This window comes from Vipera ursinii (genome assembly GCF_947247035.1).
Source record: "Vipera ursinii genome assembly, chromosome: 1".
In the NCBI taxonomy this organism is placed as follows: domain Eukaryota; kingdom Metazoa; phylum Chordata; class Lepidosauria; order Squamata; family Viperidae; genus Vipera; species Vipera ursinii.
In genome coordinates this window covers 119,390,432-119,415,003 of record NC_139512.1, presented here as the reverse complement: position 1 = coordinate 119,415,003, position 24,572 = coordinate 119,390,432, and the positions used below count along the sequence as shown (strand labels likewise).

Here is a 24,572-nt window from a genome sequence, read left to right as displayed (position 1 = left end):
AGCCAGCTCTGCTGGCTGGGGAATTCTGGGAGTTGAAGTCCACGCATCTTCAAGTTCCTAAAGGTTGGGAAACGCTGCAGTAGTAGTCCCGGCTGCGCGGCGTTCATTTTCCTCGGAAAGCCCTCGCCGCCTTTTCTTCACCCGCCCGCCCGCCCGCTCGCGCCCTAATCCCCGGCAGCTGCGCTCCCTCCCGCCGATCAATAAGCCTTTCACTTTTTGCCTCTCGTTTGTTCCGTGGGGAGCGGGATCAATAGGAGGAGGGGGCCGTCTCCTCCTCGCTTCCGCTCTCCCTGCTTCCGCCGCTCCTTCTCCAATTAAGACACTTCTCCAGCCTGCCGGGGGTGGGGTGGGGTGCGGGTGGGAGTGGGGGTGGGGTGGGTGTCGTGTGTGCCGCCGCTGTCCATTGGACCCGGTACCAAGCGACGACACGCGAGGAGCTCGTTCCTGCCCCTCTCCCGTCCCTCTCAACTTTTCCTCTCTTCTTCCTCGGCGTTGGCAAGGAAGGAGGCGTTGGCAGGTCCGCGGAGATGCGAAGGTAGGAGGAATTAGCCGGGGCAGCTGCTTTGGGCACCTGAAGGGACTTCCCGGAGGAAATGGGTGTCAGGCACGGAGTCGGAGCCGGGGAGTCTGCCTGAGGAGCTCCCGCAGCCGACAGCCTCAGCCTCGATCTCTGGCTCCTTGGCTCCTTTCGCTTGGCATAGACTTGGCCAGCTTGCGAGTGATTCAAACAAGTGGCTCTAGTACCACTTTGGAGCTGCGGTGGCTCTGGCAAACCCGTTACTGCTCACTATCTTCCACTAGCTCTCCCCCCACTACACCCTGCTTTAAAAAAAAAAGAGAGAGAGAGAGAGGATGAAATAATGTTGACATGCCTTGAATTATTAAGTATCCCCTGGATTTTATTAGCACACGATGCCTAAATGCTGCCTGTATCTGGTGGGGTCTTAACCGGGCGTGCAGAGGAGCGGCACACACAGCGGCACAGGGAGCGGCGGGCAGCTCCGACAGCTGGGCTTGTGCAGATAAGCAAACGGAAGCACCAGAAGATCACTAGTGAGACAAGAGGAAAGCTGCGTTCAGAAGCTTCTGGGGCCCCGATTCCCCAGTCCTCCTCCTCCTCCTCCTCCCTGGTTGGGTTTACTAATTTAGGGGCGTCCTGCAGCAGCCAGGGGTAAGCGGCCGGTGCGGGGCACCTCAGGCTTCCACTGCCTCCCCTCACTGGGGAGGTAGCGTGCTGCCTGGTGCCTCGGCACAGATGCCGATTGAGATTGTCTGCAAAATCAAATTTGCAGAGGAGGATGAGAAGCAGGCGGCGAAAGAGGAAGGGGACAAGGAGAGCTTGCTAGAGGAACCTAGCCTGCCACACCATCGTGACCTGGCCGCCTTCGCTGGCACCAGCACCCTGCACGGCCTGGCCCATATTTGCCGCTCAGGGCAACTGGGGGTCCGACAGGTCCTCTGGGCACTTGTATTTGTGGCCTCTTTGGCCTTTTTCTTGTATCAGGCAGCTCGGTCAGCACTCTTCTACCTGGAGCATCCGCATGTCACCACCCTGGATGAGGAGGCTACCCAAAAGATGGTCTTTCCAGCCGTCACCATTTGCAACATCAACCGTTTCCGTCATTCGGCACTTACAGACGCCGATATTTTTCACCTAGCCAACATGACTGGATTGCCACCCAAGGACCGTGATGGACATAAGGCCTCTGACCTGCTCTATCCTGACCCAGACATGGCTGACATTGTCAACCGCACTGGGCATCAACTTGATGACATGCTGAAGAACTGCAGCTTTAGTGGTGAGAATTGCTCTGCAGAAAACTTCACAGTGGTGAGTGTCTGTTCTGCCTTCTCTGTGTCCTTCTTGTGCTTTTTTGGAATTAATGTCTTACCAGTACCTAAGTTTATGTCAAGGCTGAGGTTGCATCCTAAGTATCAGTCTGAAAAAGAAGAATGGATATGGTGCCAGTCCTGCCCAGGCATCTGGGAACTTGGGACACTGGTTGAAATATGCAGGGGGTAATAATATATGAAAAGAAAGAAAGATGACATTGGCAGAAACAGGCTGAGCGTTATAGGAACATCCTGAATAACTCTTACTTTGTTTGAGTACATAGCCACTGAGAATCAGGAATGGGGCAGGAAGCAAGAGCTGATAATCTTGTAAGTTATGAGAGAAGGCCATAAAGTCCCAGATATTTAAAGATATGAGGTACCCAGATGAGTCCTGAATACACTTAGGAATTCTTGCATTTTTCCAGTGATCTGCTGCTTAAGTGCTTTTTCCAGTTTCAGTCAAGCTGTGCTCCCAGTCCAGTGCCCATTGTTCCAGCGAAGGTGGTATGGCAAGTCACTCTGCCATTTTCTCTCTTGGCACGTTCTGGCATGGTATTGACTGCATTATCTGAGAAGCTTCCTACTGGGTGGAATGAGCCAGCCCCGTGCTTGCTTGATATTGGGTCTGAAAAATCACAAATCCCCGCTGTGGTTTGGGGAAATAAATGTGCTGAGCGGGCGGAATACCTGATGGGACCCTTTTCAGACCATAATGACTCTGGAAATGAGCTGCTTCTCTCCTGCGGACACGGGAGGCTGCTTCGCCTTCTGATCACTCTGTGTGTGTGTGTGTGTGTGTGTGTGTGTGTGTGTGTGTGTGTGTGTTGGGGGTGGGGGTGTTTTAAAAGGAGGAGTGTGCTGAACAAGAAGAAATATAAATGGAGAGATGGGGAGAAAATGGCCCATGCATATGCATAGTAAGTACACATGTTTGGTGGGTCAAAGTTCAGCTTCTAGGCTCCTGCTGCTGTTGTCATCTGGTCTCAAGTCTTTGCTGTGAAATTGCATGTCAGATTTGGCAGAGAAATACAAGGCAGGAGCCAGCCAAAGATAGATGACAACTTTGGCCCAGAGTTAGCAATGGTTGTTTAAAGTGCTTGGTTGCATGAGCCCCATGTAAGCTGTGTCAGAACCCCTGGCTGGAGTGGGGAAACAACCAGCAATACTAAGGTATGAAGTCTGCTCTGTAGACGCATCACCCCGCCATCAAAATACTGAGATGAAATTGCACACACTGCATGTTAGTCAGATTAAGCTCAGCGGTCTGGCAACCCGCTCAGACCACCACCATCCCATTCCTCAGGCTTCCCATTTGCATCTGGATCTTCCGATTATTTACTTGAAATGGTTGTTATTCTTGAAATGCAACCACAGTGTCTGTCAATTTTTTTCAGCAGTGAGAGAGGAGGACCGAGAGGGTGTTTAACACTCCAGGTGTTTTCCTGGTCTAGATCTGCCCCTCAAACCAGCTGTTGTTGGCCCCACAAAGGAAATTCTCAGGCGTGCATTTTTCCCTCTATGGGGCCAACAGTCGATCAGGAAGGAGTTTATTCTTTTTTTCTTTCCTTGATGCAATGAATTAAGTCTCCATTTCTTTCCCAAGCACTGGTCCAAAGAAATTGGCAGTTCCTAAGGCTGCATTTCATTAAAACACCATCAATCAATGAAACAAACAACCAACACTATTATTAGGAAATCTAGTCATGATTCTCCTTAAATAAGGTGTCCTTTGGCCCTGAGATTTAAATGTCTGATTCAGAACTAATGTCTGCTCTTATGCAGTTCTGGGGACACTGCATGTTGTGGGGGCTGTTGAGGGAAAGAAATGTCCCATCCATAGAATCCTTGTGCCAAAGAAATGCCGTTTATGAGTAGCTGTAGTAGAACAGGTAGGAGGGAATGGGGACAAGAGATTCCCTTTACTTTTTTGGCCGTTCTAGCTGTAATGTTATTTTCTGCTCCTGGTTATTCGGGGGGGGGGGGGGGGCGGCTATGAATAAACAGGCATAAGGCATGGGGAAGATGAGTATGTACCTAGTAGCGAGGTACAGAAAGATCACTGAAAAGGCTAGCGTGGGTCCAGTTTCCCTTTGAAAAAAGTGCAGCTGCTAATTCTGCTACTTACCGTCGCCGTGACCACTTTGCTGCTAAGTTGACTGCTGCACCAGTTTTTGCTTCTCCTGATGAATCCCCTTTAAAGAACCTGTAAGCAAGAGCTGTGCTTGGTAAATGATCTCCCCCTATTTAGCGTCACAAATTCACATTCTTTATGGGATGGCAAATTAAAGAGCCGCTGGGAAGATTTCCCCAGCGTAAGCATCTTGTGTGCAGTAAAGCCCAGCCTGTGTAGTAAATCTTAGCGGGCTTTGCCCGCTCCTGAGCCACACTGGCCGCCTGCTCGCTTAGCTGTATGGGAAATGAATGGCTACGAAAGGGAGACCTCGGCACTTACCCTACACCTCCTCTTTCCTGGCGATGTTGTGAATGCATCTGTGCGTGAACTCAGTGGCTTAGACTCCTCAAACAGTGCTAAGCAGGGTCCTTCCTTCCACACACACACACACTCCCACACACCCAACTGCTGTTTGGTCTGTGCCGGGAAAATCAATTGGTTCTTTGTATTCTACTGGATAGGAGATTCCCCGGCAGCCATGCATTAGGTGAGGGAAGTGTTCTGCTTTGGTTTCATCCTGTCCCAGTCCCCATGCAGCAGCAAGGATCACAGGCATCTGAAGACAAACATTTTGTTTAGCCAGTAACCCCTTCAGTGTCGGTTTGGAACACTTTCCAGCCAGCTGTTTTGGCTTGTTATGATGTATGTTTTCTTGCCCTGGAAGCATCTGTATTATGAGTGGATCTCAATTTCACCTTACTCCTTTTCCTAAATAGACGGATTCACCTCTTTCCCCCCCCCCCCCCCAATGACCAACTTATTTACAGGACAAGCAATCTGCTTCCTGTTGGGAGCTAGACTGCATTTTAGGCCATTTTTCCTCTGTGGAATGCTGGAGTACAAAGCGTCTCAGGGATACAAGGTGGAGAGGCTATCAAGGCAGAGCAGAAGGAAGTGGTAAAGGGGGAAGTGCAAATGAAGTTTTATGGAGACATGCTGGAGGAAATAAGCTCAGCCACACCAAGTGTGCACACTCAAAAGAACAATTACCCAGCTGGCATCTGCTCTGCAGGGATTCCACTTCCAGCACTTGGAAGGGAAGCTAATGTATTTCTTAAAAAATGGAGTCAATGTCAAAGGTTCTTTGGCAAGGGCAATTGTTTTCTTTTTAGATTTCATGCCGCTGGTCTTACCTCCCTCCCTGGAAGAGATTTGTGAGGTAGATCACCACTTTCCCCTTCACTTCCTGTTTCTTTGACCTTGCTATTTGAAGGCAACTCTCCACGAGAGAGGAGAAAGAACAGTATTGGGGATATGTGGCATCCAGCCACAACGGGAGTGGAAGTGAGGAATATGCTGGAGCTATTTAATTCCAAAAGACAGGTTTGCACGGTGTCCAAAGGGTTGGATGAGAACATGAATCGAAAAGCAAGGAGGGCTGCAATTCTGACAGAAGAAAGCCATCATCAGTTAAAGGATTGTGCTCTCCAGAATTTCAAAAGAAGTTGATGGTGATGGTGCTTAATGCAGTAAGTCTCTTTGTTTGGATTTCCTTAAGCAGCATCTTGACTGGGGCTTGAAGACTGAGAAGGTTGATCGGTCAGAGAGGGTGTAGGCAGATAATGATACTGAGGTATCTCATGTGGAACAGCAAGAAGCACTGCTGGTGTATTTTAGGCTTGAAGCACCAAGAAGAAAACACCAATGCCAACAACAGCAGCAACACCCAAATGCACACATTTCTGTTTCTCCCCCTGCCCTCCCCTTCCCCCCACCCCCCAGCTGCTGTTGTTCAGCCTGGCTTTGCTGCCTCATTCCCCAGCTGTATAATCAGCGGCACCCCATCTTGGTGCTGGGGCTGGCAATGACCTTTCTTCCACAATTGTACTTAATAAATGTCACATTTTCCAGCCTATTTTTACTCTGGGTAAATGAGTTTCCTGTTCTGCCTCCCCCTCCATCTGCTGTCTCCTGCTTGCCCATTTGTGCAGCTCCTTGGCCACCACTATTTGAAGGCAGCGCCGCAATCCATTTCCCTAACACAGCCTGCATAATGGAAGAAAAAGTGAGAAAAGGAGCCCATAGGCAGTCCAGCCAGTGATGGATAGTTAGGAGGAATGAGCAGATTGATTCCTTCAAGCCAGCGAAGGGACACCGGGTTGCCTAGAGGAAATCACCCTCAAAGAATTTTAGATCAGGCAGAGGCAACATCAGTTTCATGTGGCCCGTGGCCTGTGTTTTCTAGGAAAGTGGTTTCTGCGGAACCTGTTGCTCTCCTGTCGTATTTGGAAAACAGGAAATGGAAGTGGGAACAGTCTGCTGTAGGTCAAACCATCTCTCTTGTATAAATCCTTTGTCCTCTTCACCATTCTGCAATCTCTTTCACTTAATATAACCAGTGCTTTTTGTCCAGTGCTTTGATTGTTTCAAGAGTTTGCATCATTACATTTTTCATTGCCACATTTGCTTCTGTGGAGGGAAGTATTTTGTTAACCTACACCAGCAAAAAACTGATATTGATATCAGTTAAGCTTATCTCTCTGTGTCCTACCATGAAGGTCTGCTTCATTTATCATTTATTTATTTATTTATTTATTTATTTATTTATTTATTTATTTATTTATTTATTTATTTATGTTTGTTTGTTTGTTTGTTTATTATTTATTTATTTATTTATTCATTTCTCCATTTTTCCTGGTAATTCAGGACAACACATATGTTTTTCTCTCCCCTACATCCCATTTACTCACATAATTATCAACTGAGGTAGGTTAGTCCTGTAAAGATTTAATTATTTTACTTTAAAAAATTTATATACCACTTCCTGGTTTACAAGATTGATTAATCCAAGTTCATGTCTCAATCCTCAGTTCATAGAGACATATTTCAGAAGATGAGTGCTGCTCTTGTAGCAAAAATGGCAAAGTGCTGCATGTCACTTTATAGCACTGGTATATTTTATATACATTTTATTTAATATAACATATATTTTATTGTAGCATCAAGGCTACTTCATCAGATGTACAGCAAGAATCTGTCCATTCTTTGAAGGCTTCTTAAAGACAAAAAAAACCCTTTTATGCCACAACAAATTGTTATCCTACCATAGATACTGTTTGTCTCCATCCTAAGACAATTACATGAGTTCCAATTGCAATTAAGATCTACAATTTATTCATTGATCAATGTGATTGCGTGGCTATACTGTTAACATATTCTAACATGTTCAACGTTCTGTGTTTAAAGTAAAAGGCCAGAAATGTGTTTTTTTCTTCCTCCTCCTAGCCTTTACACAATAATGTTTCAAACACCATAGATTGTGTGCTGTGCATCTCATCTCTGTACCCGCATTTATTCATACTTCCATGCAAGTACTACTGGTTATTCAAGCCTGATCGTTCTTGGTTCTTTGGTTCTTTGATTGGAATTCAGTCACAGAATGATATAAATTAATAAAATCTTCTCTGAATTCCAGTTACTTCACAATAGTTTCATTCAATAGCTTCTTTGGCTGTACAATCAGCAAGCAGTGATCTCAAACAAGTGAGCTTTTCTTTTGGCATAAGAGGCAAGGATACATATGGCTTGTACTTTCTTTATGTTTTCTCCCTTCCCTGCAATTCTTGCCTTGTTCTTGTTTGGCTCCACAGTCAATCGCTTCTGACAGTTGTTGGGTCTTGCCGGATCAGACTAATTCATTAGCCTCACATGTGCCATTATTTGCAGGAAGGAAAAGGTGAAGAGGCCACCATGCTTATATCTAGAGGCTGCATCTTGTCTGCCCCTAATCCACCTCTCAGTTATTTAGGAATTGGGAAGAGGAGAGAGTAAAAGGCATCGGAGCAAAGCTGTAGCCGCAGAAAGGCGCCTAGCCTTAGCTCTGCAGTGAGAGAAGGCTGTGCTCCATCCATCAGAGCTGCCCGCAGGCTTGAAAATGCTAATAAGCAACCAACAAAGAGGGGGGATCTGTGTCCAAAGCATCTGAATAAGTAACCAGTCCCAGGAGCTGATGTAGCCTCTAGGCCTCTGCACCCCCTTGCTCAGCTCAACTAATCAATTTTGCTTCTCCCGCAAAGGTGCTTTCTGGGTAGGGAATGTTCAGCTCCTGATTCTGATAACCGGGAAAGCCCCATACAGCCTAGAGCTTCTCAAGACTTCCTAATGTGCAGAAAACAGCTTTTACAACTAAGGTATCCCATCCCTGTCATTGGAGAGTTGCTTTGATTTCCTTGTTATTTCATACATCTCTGGCAGCAATTGTATTCAAGCAGGCCTAGAGCTTCTCAAGACTTCCTAATGTGCAGAAAACAGCTTTTACAACTAAGGTATCCCATCCCTGTCATTGGAGAGTTGCTTTGATTTCCTTGTTATTTCATACATCTCTGGCAGCAATTGTATTCAAGCAGGCTGTTTGTAAATGCATTGTGAGGTCTTGATATGGACTCTGCTGAAGGAGGCTGTGACAGATGAGAGGCTACTGTCCCAGCCACAGTATTTTCAAACTCTGCCTTATTTCGAAAGTACCCTATTCCTGTTCATGGCTCTAAAGGTTAATCCCTTAAGGAGAAAGGACTAAAGTGTTTTGTCTGAACTCCACATGAGACTGAAGATCAAGTGTCCTACCTTTACGCTTTCTTCATTGACTGTCTAATTATGTGTAGGCCTTTCAGTCTTCTGCAAATCATAAGGCAATGGACAACCTAATCACAAAGAAGTTTGCTGCTATTGAGAGCCTGCACTCGTCTCTGGACAACCAGGAAAGCAATTGACAGCAGGTAGCATCTGGGTTTCACAACATCCTTGAGGCTTTCCTGGATTTTTTTTGGAGGTACACCCCGTGTCCAGTTTAGGATTAGCAAAAATGTAAGTGCTGAAGGCTCTCAAGAGACTTCCCTTCCAACTGCATGGAACTGACTGGGCTCTCCCTTTCTTTCCCCCACCTCCGCGAAGTAAAAAGCTGGCATGGCCCCCATCTCCTGACAGATATGAATTGTTCCCCAGGAGCAGTTAATTAACTGGGGCAGGAGCGCAACCAGCCTTGGGAGACCAAAAGCCTCATTAACTTCCAAGAGGAGGGGGGAAATGGTTGGCTGGAAATACTGGGACATTTTGCTTCCAGGATATATGTAAGCTGGGTTAGAATGTACCCTGTTGGGCAAGGATCCAAGTCTTTGTCCATGGCAGCAGAATAAAAGAGGCCATTGCCCTTGTCTCCCCATTCTGTTTTCCTTACTCTCAATCACACATGGAGAAGAAACCTCAGGCTGAGAACGAGATACTTGATCTTGAGATTCCCTGAGGAACCCCCCAAAAAGGACCACAGAGAAATCCTGGATTGGCTATGAGTTTTGGCTTATGAGTTTTTGGTGCCTTTGAGTCAGTGTTGATTCCTGGCAACTACTGGAAAAGTCCCAGAGGTTTTCTTGATGGCATTTCTGGAAGTGGTTTGGCATTGGCTCAAGTCAACAAGCTGGCTTTGTGAAACTCATGGTTTTTATCCTGGTGGGTTTTAACCACTATTCCAAACGTGGTCTTAAGGAAGGAATTGGTAAAGAATGATTCCTTGCTTGAGAATGCTAGCCCAGCCCAGAAAGAAGCACAGTCGAGAGCAGAGATGCCAGCAGGCATAGCACCATGCCTATGATTGAGATCAGATTGCTGCCATACATAAAAAAGCTATCTTCCTAATTATATTTAATGAATTGACTTTAAAAGCTCTTATGCTGTTATCTGGGTTAATTTAATATTACACACTTAATAAGCCTGTCTGTAATACTGTCAGGGCGTATATGAGTACTAGGCCCAAGGAGCCTCCTTTTTGCTACTCTTTCTGCTCCCTCTTTGAGGGAAATAGCCCTATGCAGCTGTGTTTACCTGCCCACCCATTGGGGACAAGAAGCAACCTGGAGCTCTAGCCTGGAGCTGATATCTCTGCCTTTCCCATAATTGCCAGAGCTTAAATTGTGTTGTCGTGGAAATACCCACAACTGAGAAAGAATCCGGTGACAGGGAAGCTGGTAAGCTCAGGATGCCACTGAAAAGGTCCCCAGTTTGATTCTCCCTTAAACTCCTCAGGGAAATTTCTCTGAGGAAAAGTATACTTTGCGACTTTCTGCAAGCGGAATAAAACTACTCTGAAATGTTTGGAGGTCTGTTGAATTCTTCACTGTTTTAGCTCTGGGGATCTCCTATTTCACCTATAAATAGAATCTGTTTTCTTACCAGAATAGCATCAGACTCCTTCCTCTAGTTCTTCTGGAAATCATACTTGGTTTAGGATTCATGGCTTGGGGATTTTCTGGGCTGAGTGTTAGTCCACCTACTTGACAGTCATTTTTTATTTTGTCCTAAATCAAAGGACAACAATTGAAGTCCCTCCCAATATTGCTGAACCGTTCTCAGATCTTGGGACAGATGCAGAGAGTAGTTATGCAGCTTGCGAGAGACTGTAAGTTACCCATCCCTGCCGCAAACCTAGAAAGTAGGAAAAAATTAGAAGTGCACAGTGTCTACTTTCCGTCAACTCACTGTTTTACTTTTACAAGATGAAAATCTGAGAAGTCCAGATAATGCCTGCATAGGTCCTCTTCTGTTCACAAGAAGTGTTCTTTTGGCTTTTGAGGGTCTGTGGAAATAGACCAGGTTGCTCCCTGGGTCACTTTCTAGCTTGGCAGCTGGCTAGTTTGCTCACTCCCTCACTCCCAGTTGTTTATCACCCCTGTCTCTTTCCACTTGCCAAGGGAGGGCTTCTCTTGGCAGCTGACTGCCTTCTGGGGTCAAGGCCACAGGCTTCAGGTTACAAAGACACTGTCATTGTATCTTCTGTTGGGTCACTCAGTACATGTCAAATGCCAGAAGAGCTTCTTAGGACAGACAGCTGATTCTGTTTCACTCTTAAAGGAACAATAAAAACACCATTGCTGAGAACAGTAACCATTTGGTCAAGAGTTGGTACATCTCTTGTCAGTGTGGGGAAACAGTAATGAAAAGCCACTTCCAGATAAATTGGAAAATGATATCCCTTCACAATACTTCAGGAACTGAAAAAAAAGAAAGAAAATACAGAGCCAATGAAGCTAGAGGGCAGTTATTGCCCATTAATGATTTGCCCCTTTTTTAAAAAAAAACTTCCCTCTCCTTTTTTTGCAGCTTGCCATGTCACTCACAATGGCAGGTGCTCAGAGAGTGTCCAAGGGGACTGGCAGTGGCTCTGTCATATGTGGGAAGAGTAATCTGGGGAGCTGCCAGAGTGAATGCTATGAAGAATGGTGTGCATTTATTTAAGCCCAACCAGAACCTGAAGGGATTAGAGCAGACAGAAATGTGTTTTCCTTCCAGTCATGTATTTTTGCTTGGGGTAAAGTAGAGTGGAGCAATGTTTTCATCTGAACTGAATCAGATGTAATGCAAACCTGTAATGTGGAGATATGAACAAGATTTAAACTTTAAATTTTAAAGGGTTTGGGGTTTACGTGGACCTGTCCGTTTCTCTTTTCCTCGTGCGTTATGATCCCCTTCTTTCCTGCTTTGCATCATATTTTAATTTGTCCTTTCAGGTTTGAAACCATCATTTACCTTGGTCCTGCAATGACTGAAAATGGCACTTTGATTTAGTAGATGAAGGGAAGAAAGAATATCTGAACCCTTTTGCAACTCACTTCTTATGTAACACCAAACAATGGTTTGGATCACTGCCAAATAGAGAAATTCTTCCACATTTTACCCTACCGATTTTTATTCAGTTTGATGAAAGATAATTTGCTTAATTATCTTTTCAAGAGAGAAAATAATTTTGGAGAAATTTCCATGGGCCTGTGTGGTATTTTTGCAGTTACTTAATTGTGAGGTGACCAAGGAATGGGTGTGAACATTCCTTCCACAAAACTCTCCTATGCCTTCTTGTGTTTCCCCCATTTCAGTTAAACCCCAATGGAAGACAGCAGAAGAAAATTCCTTCCACTGGGTTTTTTAGCAATAATACTGTCACTGCTAAGAGGGAGTCTTGCCTTTGAGAAATTTATAGGAGTTTTGAGAAACATGAAACATTCTGAAAGGGCAGTGGTTTTCAGCTGTAATTTGAACCAATTAATAGCATTAGATTAGCCATAATGAAACACTAGCCATAAGTTAAGTCTGCTGTGTTTCTCTGTGATTTGGATAATTATTTATTATCTTTAATAATTCTGTGACATTATTCCACAATGCTGTTGGAATGTGTAAAATAGAGGTTGACAGTCTCAGCCTAATTTTCAAAGCAAGTGACCAGACCTCTGGCAAAAATAATCTGTTCTGTCTCAAGAAGCTGGTATGACTCAGAGGCTGGTAGAAAAAAAGAAATATGCTTAGAAAAAGAAACAACAAGAGGAAATTGCTGGACCTATCCTCCATTGCTTTGAGTCAGTCCTAGCCAGTAGACAACCACAGCAGATTAACTTACATCCAAGAGAAGATGAGCTTGGCAGAAAAGTAGATCTCCATCCATTTTAAAGAGTGAGCATCAAATAAATAAGTCAGGTGCATATGGAATCTAAACCTCATGGTGGTCTTATTATAAGAAGTGATTATCATATGAGACAAGTCTCCATAGTTTGTTTCCCTTATGTGCTGAGTGATTAACACCATTGTAAGATAAAGCAAAGGGACGCGGTGACTCAGTGGGTTAGGACGCTGAGCTTGTCGATCAGAAGGTCAGCAGTTTGGCGGGTCGAATCCCGAGTGCCGCGTAACAGAGTGAGTGCCTGTTACTTGTCCCAGCTTCTGCCAACCTAGCAGTTCGAAAGCACGTAAAAATGCAAGTAGAAAAATAGGGACCACACTGGTGGGAAGGTAACAGCGTTCCGTGCGCCTTTGGCGTCTAGTCATGCCGGCCACATGACCACGGAGACGTCCTCGGACAAGCGCTGGCTCTTCGGCTTTGAAACGGAGACGAGCACCGGCCCCTAGAGTCGGAAACGACTAGCACGCATGTGCGGGGGAACCTTTACCTTTACCTTTAAGATAAAGCAAATTATTCTTATTCTGCTGCTGTAATATAGAAACATGTGATGGGATATGCATACCATGATTCTAGGAAATAAACTTGCAACAACTGGGTGATGTTGGCTTTCAAATACTGTATGTCATGTGTGAGGTCTTAGGGGAGAACTGTTAATCTAATGTTCATGGTCTTGCGAGTGGAGAATGATTCATGACTTTTGTGTATTTCTTCATTAACCCAAGATCAGTTAACTAAAGTTTGTTTAGTCGTGCAAGATTAAAAGATTGGTGCAGATTATTATAGTAATAGTAATACTATACGCAGTCCTCAACTTACAACAGTTCATTTAGTGACCGTTCAAAGTTGCAATGACATCAAAAAAAGTGACTTTTGATCGTTTTTCACATTACCTACCATTGCAGCATTCCCATGGTCACATATCAAAATTAAAATGCTTGGCAACTGATTCATATTTATGACGATTGCACTGTCCTGAGATCATGTGATCCCATTTTATATCCTTCCAACAAGCAAAGTCAATGGGGAAGCCGGATTAACTTAATAACTGCAGGGATTCGTTTAACTGTGGAAAGAAAGATTGTAAAATGGGACACAACTCACTTAACAAATGTCTCACTTAGCAACAGAAAGTTTGGGCTGAATTGTGGTTGTAAGTCGAGGACTACCTGTATATTAAATACTGAATACTAAATATTAAATACTAAATGCTAAATACGATACTAATTTTTTTTGTACTTGCACTTCTTTTGCACTCACCCACTTTCTAGGGCTGACTGGCCCAAGGCCACCCACCTGGCTTTGTACCTAAGTCGGGAGTCCCGTGGCTTCCTGATTTCTAGCCCAGTACCTTATCCCAAATAAGATACCTTGACTCTGTTGGAAGGAGGCAACAGGCAGACATGATTGGTGACTAGGAAACGGACTGAAAATCAGCTGCCAAAAACGCCAGTTACTAATAAGCAACTCCATAGTGGGAAAGTTACCTTTTATCTTCTCTCTGGCCAAGGGACCTTGTGCAAGTATCTCAAATAATAAAAGTGTAAGTTAACAACCCTTTAAATATTAGCTTTTGGTGATTTTTTATTATTTCAATGTGTGTGTGTGTATGTATGTGTGTATCACCTTTTCACGAATATACTTCTTTTCAATTAAACCGTATGATGGCCATAAAATGCACTGAAGTATGGCTGATTCTCACAGAAGCAGAGGGAATGCGGAAGAAACTGGGAACAGGAAAGTGTCCCCAAGCCCTTACCTGATTCAGAGGAGAATGAATAGTGTGTATGTCATCTGGGGGAATGGAGGGGGGAGGCATTGAGAAATGTTTTCTAAGAGTGTATCTGTATCACACAGAATTGGTGCCAAATATTTCCAGCTGTGGGCTGAATTTTTGGACTTGGGACTTCTTGGCATTCTTTTCAGGATGGAAATTGGTGCAAAGTATCACAACTTGTAAATTCATAGGAGACAAGCACGTTTCTGAACTGGGGGGGGGGGTTTCCCCAAATCACTGGAACTGAGTGTGTGGCAGTGTATCTCTCATTAAGCACTTCATACAGCATTGTGTGCAGAACAGAAGGTTTACAGAGCTGCACTAAATGACGCAAATGGTTTGAGGGCCGTAAAGAGGGACGGTTTTATGTCACACGACTCTATAAAGCACGGCTGTTCTGCCATTGATGAGATATTGGGCTTTATTTATAGAAGGCCATGATTGTGCTAGAGGCCAGCGTACTCTGAACACCAGCCAGAGCCTGGGGATAAGAGGGTAATTCATTTCCATGCAGCTGCTGTCTTCATTTTCACACATTAAAGGGGAAAAATTAACAAGTTTACAGGCAGTCAGGTGGAAAAAACAATAATTGTTTAAAACTGTGTTACCTCCCCCATTCTGAAACACAAATTGCTGGAGTCTTCCAACATACGTGCAACTGTGCAGCACCAAGATAACAAAAGGCCAAAAGGTCATGCCACAACCTAGCTACCGGTATTTAGTCTATATTCTTCCCTCTTCTTTCCTCTTTTTTTCCCATTCAGGTTGTATAGAGTTTTGGTGCTTTGGCAGCCCATGATTAAGACGTGTGCAAAGGAAGGCATTCTTGAATGCACATTGTGCAGAATCAGGAAATCTCACTTATAAGCCATAGGATCATGTCATATTACCCAATAGTAGGGAAATAAAAATTCAGTAGCAACCCTAGGCATATATTTCATCCACAATCCTTCAGGCCTTGTTCAAGAAAACCATTTTCAGAATCAGACTAATGCTTTCTGTACCTCATGGCCTTCAGGCAGAGGGGGAAAGCTTTATTTGCTGCACATATGAACAAAGAGGGTACCAGAAAAAGCATTACTGTTAACAGTGACTTTTCCCCAATTCTCCCTTTGATGATCCAAATGGGATCCATGCCTGTGATGTTTTCTTTGGGAAATATAATTATGTATAAAAATTAAAAACTAACATCTACTCTTGTCTCAAGGATCAGACCAGCTTGTATAAACGTAATTAAATTGCTCGGCCTCACCTACATCTTCTCTTATTTTCTGCTAGGCTATCAGGGATTTTATAGAAGTACCTAGCTCTTTTGAATGCTTCACCTATTCACTCTCATGTTATCCTTTTGCACATGAGGTAACGTGAACCGTACATATCTGTAAAATACATAGACTTTATATCTATGATAGTAATAAATATTGATATCTTGCTTTTCAATAATGCTATACTCAGTATTCCTGGGCATTGATCATCAATTTAGGTTCACCCATGTGATCACATCACATCCCTTCAAATAATTCCATGATGGAACTATCATCTACATGTATTTGTTTATTATTTGGTATCCACTTTTTCTTTAAGGAATTCAGAATGTTATAGAGTGCTCACTTCACAAAATGTCAATATTTGATCAATGGTCAGTTGTCTGATACTCCATTTTCTCCCTCAGTGCAAAATAGTTTTGAATTTAAACTTGTAACATTAACATTAATTTAATAGCAAAGGAGACAGAATTCTCTGAGCACCTTAGTTTGTTTCTATATTGGCATCAGCCCCTCCCTCAGTCAGGCTATTCATTGACCCATCTTCCAAGACAACGGGATGGGATCAGAGGCGTGTGTTACCCATCTCAATTAGTTACTAGTAGATTTATTTTTATCCAGCTTTATTCAGATCATGGTCCCATCTGCAACCACTCCCCATCTGGAAGTGGTTGCCTCACGTGTGACAGGATTCTGAGGAATCTGTCATCGCCCAAAATAAGAACAATTGTTTTTAAGGTATTACCTGACTTCTAGGTATGACTTGCATCAGTTTTACCTGGGATACAGGTTTCTTTAAAATAAATGCATGAGAAATGAGTTCCTAGGATTATTTTTGAACAGTGAAATGATTTTTAAAATTTACTGAATGAAAATATCCTGTCTTTCTATTTCAGTTAAGATTGCAGGTCTTCATGTCATCTTGTAACCCCCCTTTCTTTTGGGGTTATAAAAACATTTAACAACCAAACAGAAATAGGGAGACTAGATCTCATTGCTTATATAAAAGTTCTTGGCTCCGTGTAACTGGGCTATGATGAAAAAGTAAGGAGAGTTGTGGTTCCTATCACCTTGGCAATTATACGCCATGAGAAGAAGGATAGGATGGCTTCATATGGGAGAGGGCATTCCAAGAGAAAATTATCCTGACCTGCACACAATTCTCACTGACCCAGATATCACAATATCCTTTGAGTTCTCTGATGGCAGCAGGAATCTTCTTGAGAGAGTTTGACAACAGAAGATGGAAGGAGAGATGTAAACCTGATCCCAGAAAGTTAATGCCAAAAAACATCTAAAATTGTCAGCTGTCGTATTTTGTACTTTAATCATCTTTCTTCTCCCCTCCCCATCCCACCTCAAATGACCCTAAAATAATTGCAGGTCTAAAACCCCAAATGGCTTGGCTTTTTCATGTGGTTATTTTGATTCATGTTTAGTTTTTTCTAAGATTATCTACATTGTTTTAATTGTTGCTCTGTTTGTATGCCACCCAGAGATATATTATGTGAGATGGGCAGCCATATAAATGTGGTAGATAAATTAAATAAATAAATGAGTGAGTTGATTAGCTGGAAAAGCCAGTTTCCTGACATGAACATATTCTATTCTGAATGTAATCAAACTGCCATTGCTCCTTGTCCAAAAAAAAACATCATAGAATGAGGTAGATTCCGAATTATTCTGAAATGTAATTGTAGTCACTAAAATTCAGAATCTGGACAACAATACTGAATCTCCATAAGAGACAGACTTTGGCTTCATGGGAGATTGGGACATTTTTGTGATATCACCCACTGGCCTATGACAATTGAGTTATTTCTATTGTTGTCAGTTGTCTGATACATTCTGGCTTAAACTGTTCCTTTCTCATTGTTCTAGAAAATCAAAGTCTTGTTAAAATTGTTCCAGTTCAAGGTACTGCCTTCCCCACCTTCCTTACTTTTTTTCTCTTTAATTATCCTATAGCAGTTTTACCCTGTCTTTGTCTCTCGTATTAATTGATATTCTAATACTATTGCTGCATTCTTATTGTTACTAAATCTATACCCTGCTTTTCTGCTTATATAACCATTCAAGGCAGTTCTCAAAAAATACAAAATATTAAATGCAACAATAAAGGCAATACAGTTCCAATCAAAATTAAAATCAAGTCAATTAAAATCAGTGTAGCAGCTAAAAGCTTGGCAGAAGAAATTAGTTTTTGCCATTTTGCTAAACACAGGGACAGTCAGGGCTAAATGTACTTTCATGGGAGAGCGTTGCATGGCCTAAAGTCACAAAGAAAAAAGTCCTCTATTATGGACCAAAAGGCCAAAACATTTGGCAAAGGGGTTTATTCAGAAAGGCCTCTCCTGATGAAATGATACATCCCCATGACTACTGTTCAATTGCCCTTCTATATACCCCTCCCTCCCTTTCTTCCAAAGCTTGTCAAAGCTGTGCAAGAGAATTACGTATGTAAAGATGCCATTTACTTCCACATATACACACTGAAGCTAATTTTCTAGGTTGTTATTGTTACTCTTTATTTCCTTCCATAATTACTCCAAACAACTTGGTTCCTTTCAGCAGCTGCAGCCCATTGATCTGACATTTTCAGCAGGCTAGCCACAAGAACTTAAATCTTTTTCCTGAGTGGGAGCACTGTTATACATATATAGCCAATCATAACTCTTACTCTAAAGGATTGCCTTTTCCTTGTGTCTGCACCTGCATTCACAGGCATTAAGCTCAATCTGATGCTTCATTGTCCCCTTTCTCAATTTGTTTGGGTCATTTGAGGAAAGCGCCCAATGACCTGCTTCAAATGGTCTTAGGTAAATTGTATTTCTCTCCCCCCCCCCAAACACACCATATCTCTCAGTTGCTATTGAAATCAGATCTTTCTAACACATACTGGTAGTGTTGCCTTCTGGGATGAAGATGATCATAGATCCTTGTTCTTTGTATCTTATCTTGTAATCAGTTTCTCCTAAATTGGAAAGGGCTGTTGATCCTACCTCACTGCTACTTAATTTTCTTAAAAGCTTTTAGTTTCAAGATTGTCAAGAGAACTTCTGAGAAAATTGCTTTCCTGGTAGCCATCCTCCCATTTATTTCCCTCCTCCCCTCCCTTGGGACCTTATTTAACACTCACTTCTTCCTTTTGTTTTGCTAGTTCTGCACACCGACCAGTGAGGCAATACCAGAATTGCAGTGGATTCCTTTTTTACTTGGCAGTGAGTTGCTTTAGCTAGTCTTTACTATAGCTAGCAGACAGTTTAGTTATACTATATACTAACACTCTTGTTTATATGGCTTGGTGAAGATCAGGTTAAGAAAGGCAACAAACTTGACAAAATAATATTCATCCAATGTCCAGCATAAGTAGGGATTAACACCAGACAATCAAGCAGAAAACAATACCCTAATCAAGGAACTTCCAAAGATAAAACCACCAACATCTTGAACACTGTATTTGAGCAGAGAGCAAAGGCCACGCTCACTCACACTGAAGACATTACCTAATTGGGTGGTAAAATATCTACAAGCAAACAGCCAAGCTCAGAGAGCACCAAGGACCCCACAATTGTCCACGCTTAGCACATCTTATCCACACTTTTTTAAATAAATAGTGCTTCTTCCTTTTTGCAGACAGTTGTTCCTGAGTGGGAGCACTGTTATACATATATAGCCAATCATAACTCTTACTCTAAAGGATTGCTTTTTCCTTGTGTCTGCACCTGCATTCACAGGCATTAAGCTCAATCTGATGCTTCATTGTCCCATAGCATTCCAAATATTGTTAAGATGAGACCTACCTTCTCTAAATGGGATTAATTATAAATGTTAGGAAAATATGTTAAGATGTGCATTTTTAATTTCTTTTTGGAACATTTCCTTAAAACATTTTAAAAACCAGTTTTGGTTTTAGCCACTGAAACGACAGGGGAAAAATAAACAATATCTAGTAGAATTGGTAAATAATCGGGTGGACAGTAATGTCTAGAATTCTGTGCTTTCTATTGATATCCTGTAGTCACAATCATGACAGCATCCTTTAAACATACAGTAGTTGGTTGTGCAAATGTGTTGTTATTAATGTAATCTCTGCAGACAATAATCTCAAAGTGAACATACGCTACAAGGAATGGGGATGCTTTGAATGTTCATCCTCATGTGATATTGACAGTGCTTGAGGTAAATTCACTCTGCTGCTGCACTTCAGAATTTGATTTTGTAAATGTAATGGCTTTAAATATCCAGCCTAATTGATGTAAACACCTTCCTTCTTCTTCTACTTCCTTTTTTCATGGGGGAAGGGCAAAATCAGCCTGAAGAAGAGTTCTGGAAAGTTCAGAAGCTTGCACACGTTTTGTTTTGTAAATAAGATGGATCATAAAAAGAGTATCAACAAATAACTACACTTAGGTGATTTATCTGAGCTCTGAAGAAAGTTGGGCATGTTTAGTTCAGGGCTATAGGCTAAACGTGGGAGTCAGTATACATTCCACAAGAGGGCAATAACAAACTACTACTGTACGGTTGCTAAGAAAATTAAATAGATGTATCCATGAAATCTCAAGAAATCAAGTTCAGCTTTATTTAATAATAGTATTACTCCTGCATTGTATCATGGGGATTTGTGATTTATCTTCAAGTGTACAGATCTCTTGAGAAGGATGGTTGCTCCATTCTGTCACTCTTATGTCTCTATTCTTAGTCCCAAGGTCTAGCTTTGCTAATGCCCATACTGAAAACATGGAAAAGATAGGAAGGGGTGATCTGTCAACTCTGTCTGTTGACAAATAGGAAGTATCAGGTCTGAGATGGAGCAAGAGTCTCCAGTCTATAATTTGTCAGAATGCTTAATCTAACCCTACTTGCCTTCAAGGGACATCAATAGATGTGACAAGAAAGCATTTATTTGTACTCTTTACCACCTTCTTGAACTAAATATGAATCCAAGAGAAGGGCTGAATAGGTCAGCTTTTCCATCTCATTGGGATAGAATGGTTTGGGTTGCAGAGGGGACAAGCATGAGCCATATAGGAATTTGCTGGCCACATGCTTAGTGAGATCAGTGACCCCCTGATCAGGAAGGAACTCATCTCAGCTGCTGCCCTGCCCTTGTTTCCAATCGCAAGGAGAGAAGGGTGGCAGCCCTCTTAGAATACAGTAGAGGGATGCAAATGGGAGCATGATTGATGCAACCATTAATTTCCCCCTTTCTTGGCCACAGATGCTGCCAAAATAGCCTCAGCAAGAGAAGGCTCCTTGCTGTGAAGCAGCTTTGCTGTGGCCATGCCCTATCATGGCCTCTTGACTTCCTGTTCTCTTTTCCCCTCCTCCCCATTTGCATCTATACACAGCCTGGGAGCTACTAATAACCAGCTCTCTTCTGCAGGGAGCACAAGGGTGATAAATAATCTCCAAACAGAACAATTAAGGCTGCATGTGGCGGACTCTCGCTCCCCACCTCCCCCTCCATATTCCCACCAGCTCTTGCGCATGGAGTCCAAGACTCCTAAGGCAGCGAGAATCCCTCTTCATTAATCAAAGATCAGCTACAATTACACTCACTAATTATTTGCAAAGACTCTTTTGTATTTTCTGTCTCTCCAGCAAAATGCTGATTGGACTCTGCAGAGGCTCCACTGCCCTTGGAGAATGAGGACAGAGGAATGAGAAGGGGGGAGGGATGGAGAAGCTGTCCAAAATAGCCCAATTCTCTGGTCCTAACTCTCCATCTATGGTAGTAACAATGCTGAAGTAGGCAAGTCTTCCTTGCATGCATGGTGAGATCATAATTCAAACAAGTCCTCTACAGACTCCAGGCCAGGATGAGTTCACCTCACAGGTAGGAAAAGATTGGTAATAGCATTCTAATTAAAATAACCAGTTATAGCTATTTATTTTTTGCTAATTTTATTTTTCCTTGTGGAGTAGAAAAATAAGCAGCTTGGCTAACAATGTCTGCTCAGTCACTTTTAGTTATCAAATGTCACTAAGGAATACTTAAGTATTTTTGCACTAGCTTCTATACTCATTAGGCTAAGAGCTTATCTTCCTCCTAAAATAAAAATAGAATCTCAGGATAAGAGGAAATCTGGCATAGGTGCAGTTTATTTATGTACCTACTCTATCTTTTTGTGTACGTGTAAAGGTATATTTTTCCAGACATTAAAAAAATATAGAAAAGGGTAATATTTTAAATAATCCTAAGAAAAAAGACTAATGCACTTTGGGCTTTTTTAATTTATGAGGGAGAATATGATGAAAGTTTTTTTACAGATAGGCGTGAAACTGGCAGTGCAGGTTTTTCTCTCTTACTCCTAATGCTACAACATTAGTTCATACTGTAAAACTAATTGGCCACCAATTAAAGCAGTGAAATAAATAACTTTCCTCTAGGCATAATTGTAAAAATTCACTACCGAAAGATTGCCACTGGATTAGCCATCTTAAAAGGAGGTTGGACATATTAATGGATGACAAAGATTATCAAACATAGCTGAGGTATGTATGGTTATGACAAACTCGGCAGAAACTCCATTTTCAGAGGCAGTATGTTTACTATCTGTTGCTGCAGGATACTAACAGGGAAGAACTATTGTTTTGATGTCTAGTGCACCACTGTGAAAAAGAAGATACTAGCCCATACTGACTTGTGAGCAGATCCTGAAGTCCTAAATTACTAGTGAAGCAGAATAACAACTTGTGTTTCTAAGAATACAGGCTACTTTGAACTCTCAAATGGAATTGCTACCCCCGGTTATGGTTTGGTCTCACTCTATCCCATAGTTCATTCTGGGCTTTCCATACACATTTATTGCAGTCCAAAATGCCTGGTGTCTTGCTCAACATTGCCATTTTCTGATAACATCACATGTTTTCCAATAACAGCTCAACCAAGCATTCTCTGGACAGAAATAGTTTCATTATTTGACTCAGGAAGGTTGGTAATGACTGAATGGAGCTGTGACTGATTTGATGTACACTATAAGCTAGGCAACACACAAGCCATCTGTTTCAGACAAGAAAAATAGAGGAGAATATTGCCCAAGACTTTGTGCGTTGTTTTGGACATTTATTATTTTGCTTTGAACAAACATTCAAATGTAATGGGTAAATACTCAAACAATAAACTATAAGAATGGGTAGAAATGAGTGAATAAGCATTATGGATGCTTATTATGTCTAACATGGAATGCCTTGGTTGGAAAAAAATAAAAAAATGGGCATTGCCAAGAAACCAAAAGACAGGGGCATATCTGCAACATGAATTGCTCTGATATAAACTTTTGTTAATCTACTTTCTGTCACCCTTCTGGCCTTCTAACAGTAACAACATAACAGAGTTGGAAGGGACCTCGGAGGTCTTCTAGTCCAACCCCATGTCAAGCAAGAGACCCTGTACCATTCTGGACAGATGGCTATCCAATCACTTCTTAAAAACTTCCAGTGTCAGAGCACAACTTCTGGAGGCAAACAATTCCACTGATTGTTTGGTCAGGAAATTTCTCTTTAATTCTAAGTTAGATCTGTCTTTGATAAGCTTCCAACCATTACTTTTCATCCAGCCCTTGGGTGCTTTGGAGAATAGGTCAACCCCCTTCTCTGCGGTAGCCCCTCAAATATGGAAAGACAGTATTAAGTCACCTCAGCAACCTGAAACAGTGAAAGAGCCACTCGGAACCGGTTCCCTCACAAAAGGAAAAACTGGGAGCCGCAAAAAATGTGTGCGCATGCACGTACATGCGCACATGTGCAGAACGGGGTTTGACTGAAGAGTGGAGCCAAGGAGAGATACGCACCTACCCTGCATATTTGAATTGATTGGTTGAACTTTTTTAGTCTCACTTTTTTTTTTTTGGAGTACACATAGCAGAGGACTGGGAGCCGCAGGAGACGGCTGAAAGAGCCGCATGCGGCTCCAGAGCCGCGAGTTGCAGACCTGTGGACTAGACATACCAAATTCCTGCAATCATTCATCATATTGGCTCGATTTTAAGTAAATTGCCTTAGTTCTCTAGCACCTGCTAAGTATGGCCATTGACCACAGCAAGAGATGCTTTCTATTTGCTTTCATGTCTTTGTAGAATTTGTTATTTTTTTTAGTCCGCCATTGCCTCCTTTCAGTGTTGTCCAGCGAGGTTTTCCAAATGGTTCAGGATTTGTAGGGATCCAGTCCTGACCATGCAAAATATTTGGTAGTTCACTATGATGTGTTGCTGGACCCTTTGAGGCAAAAATGATGATAATAATAATAATAAGTTGGAAGGGACCTTGGAGGTCATCTAGTCCAACCCCCTGCTCAGGCAGGAAACCCTATACCATTTCAGGCAAATGGCTGTCCAGTCTCTTCTTAAAAACCTCCAGTGTTGGAGCATTCACCACTTCTGGAGGCAGGTTGTGTCAAGAATTAGACCCTGCAGTTCAGATCCTCAGTCAGAGAAACCTCAGTGAATATAAAATATTATAATAAAAGTACTGACTAGAATTTAGCCATATAGATACATTGTTAGAGTTCTTCTTTATCTTCAATTTGTTTCCAGTTCAAAGTGCTGGTTTTACCCTGTAATTATAAAACCAGTCATAGCTTGGGAACCCAATATCTGAAGAAATGCCCTTATATTCCTACCCCTACTCTAAAATTATCCTCAGAGGGCCTGCTTTGGATGTCATCTCATGCTGAGCTATGGTTCCTTCATTATACCCAGGAATAGAAACGTTTCAGTGATACCTCCTCAATTTTGGTATGTCCTTCTCAGTCTTTGGCTTTGCTCTCTTTTTGAAAACAGGCAAATTGTTAATGAACATTATTAGTATTCATTCTGCTATAACGTTTAACTTTTTCATGGCATCTTTGTATTAATGCTTATGTTTTGATCAATTGCTTTAAGCCATTATCTTCAATACGAGAGGGTTTTAATGCAGGGCTTTTTTTCTCACAGAACGCTCAGAACGGAGTTCCGGCACCTTTTTTGGAATGGAACCTTGTAGGGTAGGCAAGGCGGGTTGTATGACATGTGTGAGTTCCGGCACCTTTTTCTTTTACAAAAAAAAAAGCACTGGTTTTATGTAACTGAAGATAGCTTTCAT

General features: G+C 42.4%; 1 protein-coding gene and 1 long non-coding RNA gene across 7 annotated transcripts in view; both read left to right on the top strand.

Moving 5' to 3' along the window:
• The first annotated feature begins 389 nt into the window (after positions 1-389).
• The window catches only part of ASIC4 (acid sensing ion channel subunit family member 4), a 104,672-nt gene continuing 80,489 nt past the window's right edge, over positions 390-24,572 (top strand). For all 6 annotated transcript variants that reach the window (XR_014490728.1, XR_014490729.1, XM_083348566.1 and 3 more), the window contains exon 1: positions 390-1,831. Coding sequence is in view for 4 of the 6 variants with exons in the window: in XM_083348566.1 (XP_083204692.1) it covers positions 1,256-1,831 (576 nt within the window). In the remaining 2 variants the exon portion in view is untranslated. The remainder of the gene's footprint in view (positions 1,832-24,572) is intronic.
• LOC310631836 lies at positions 19,603-22,977 on the top strand. The gene is made up of 3 exons (XR_014490730.1): positions 19,603-19,667; positions 21,093-21,327; positions 22,060-22,977. It is a non-coding gene; the product is annotated as an uncharacterized lncRNA (long non-coding RNA).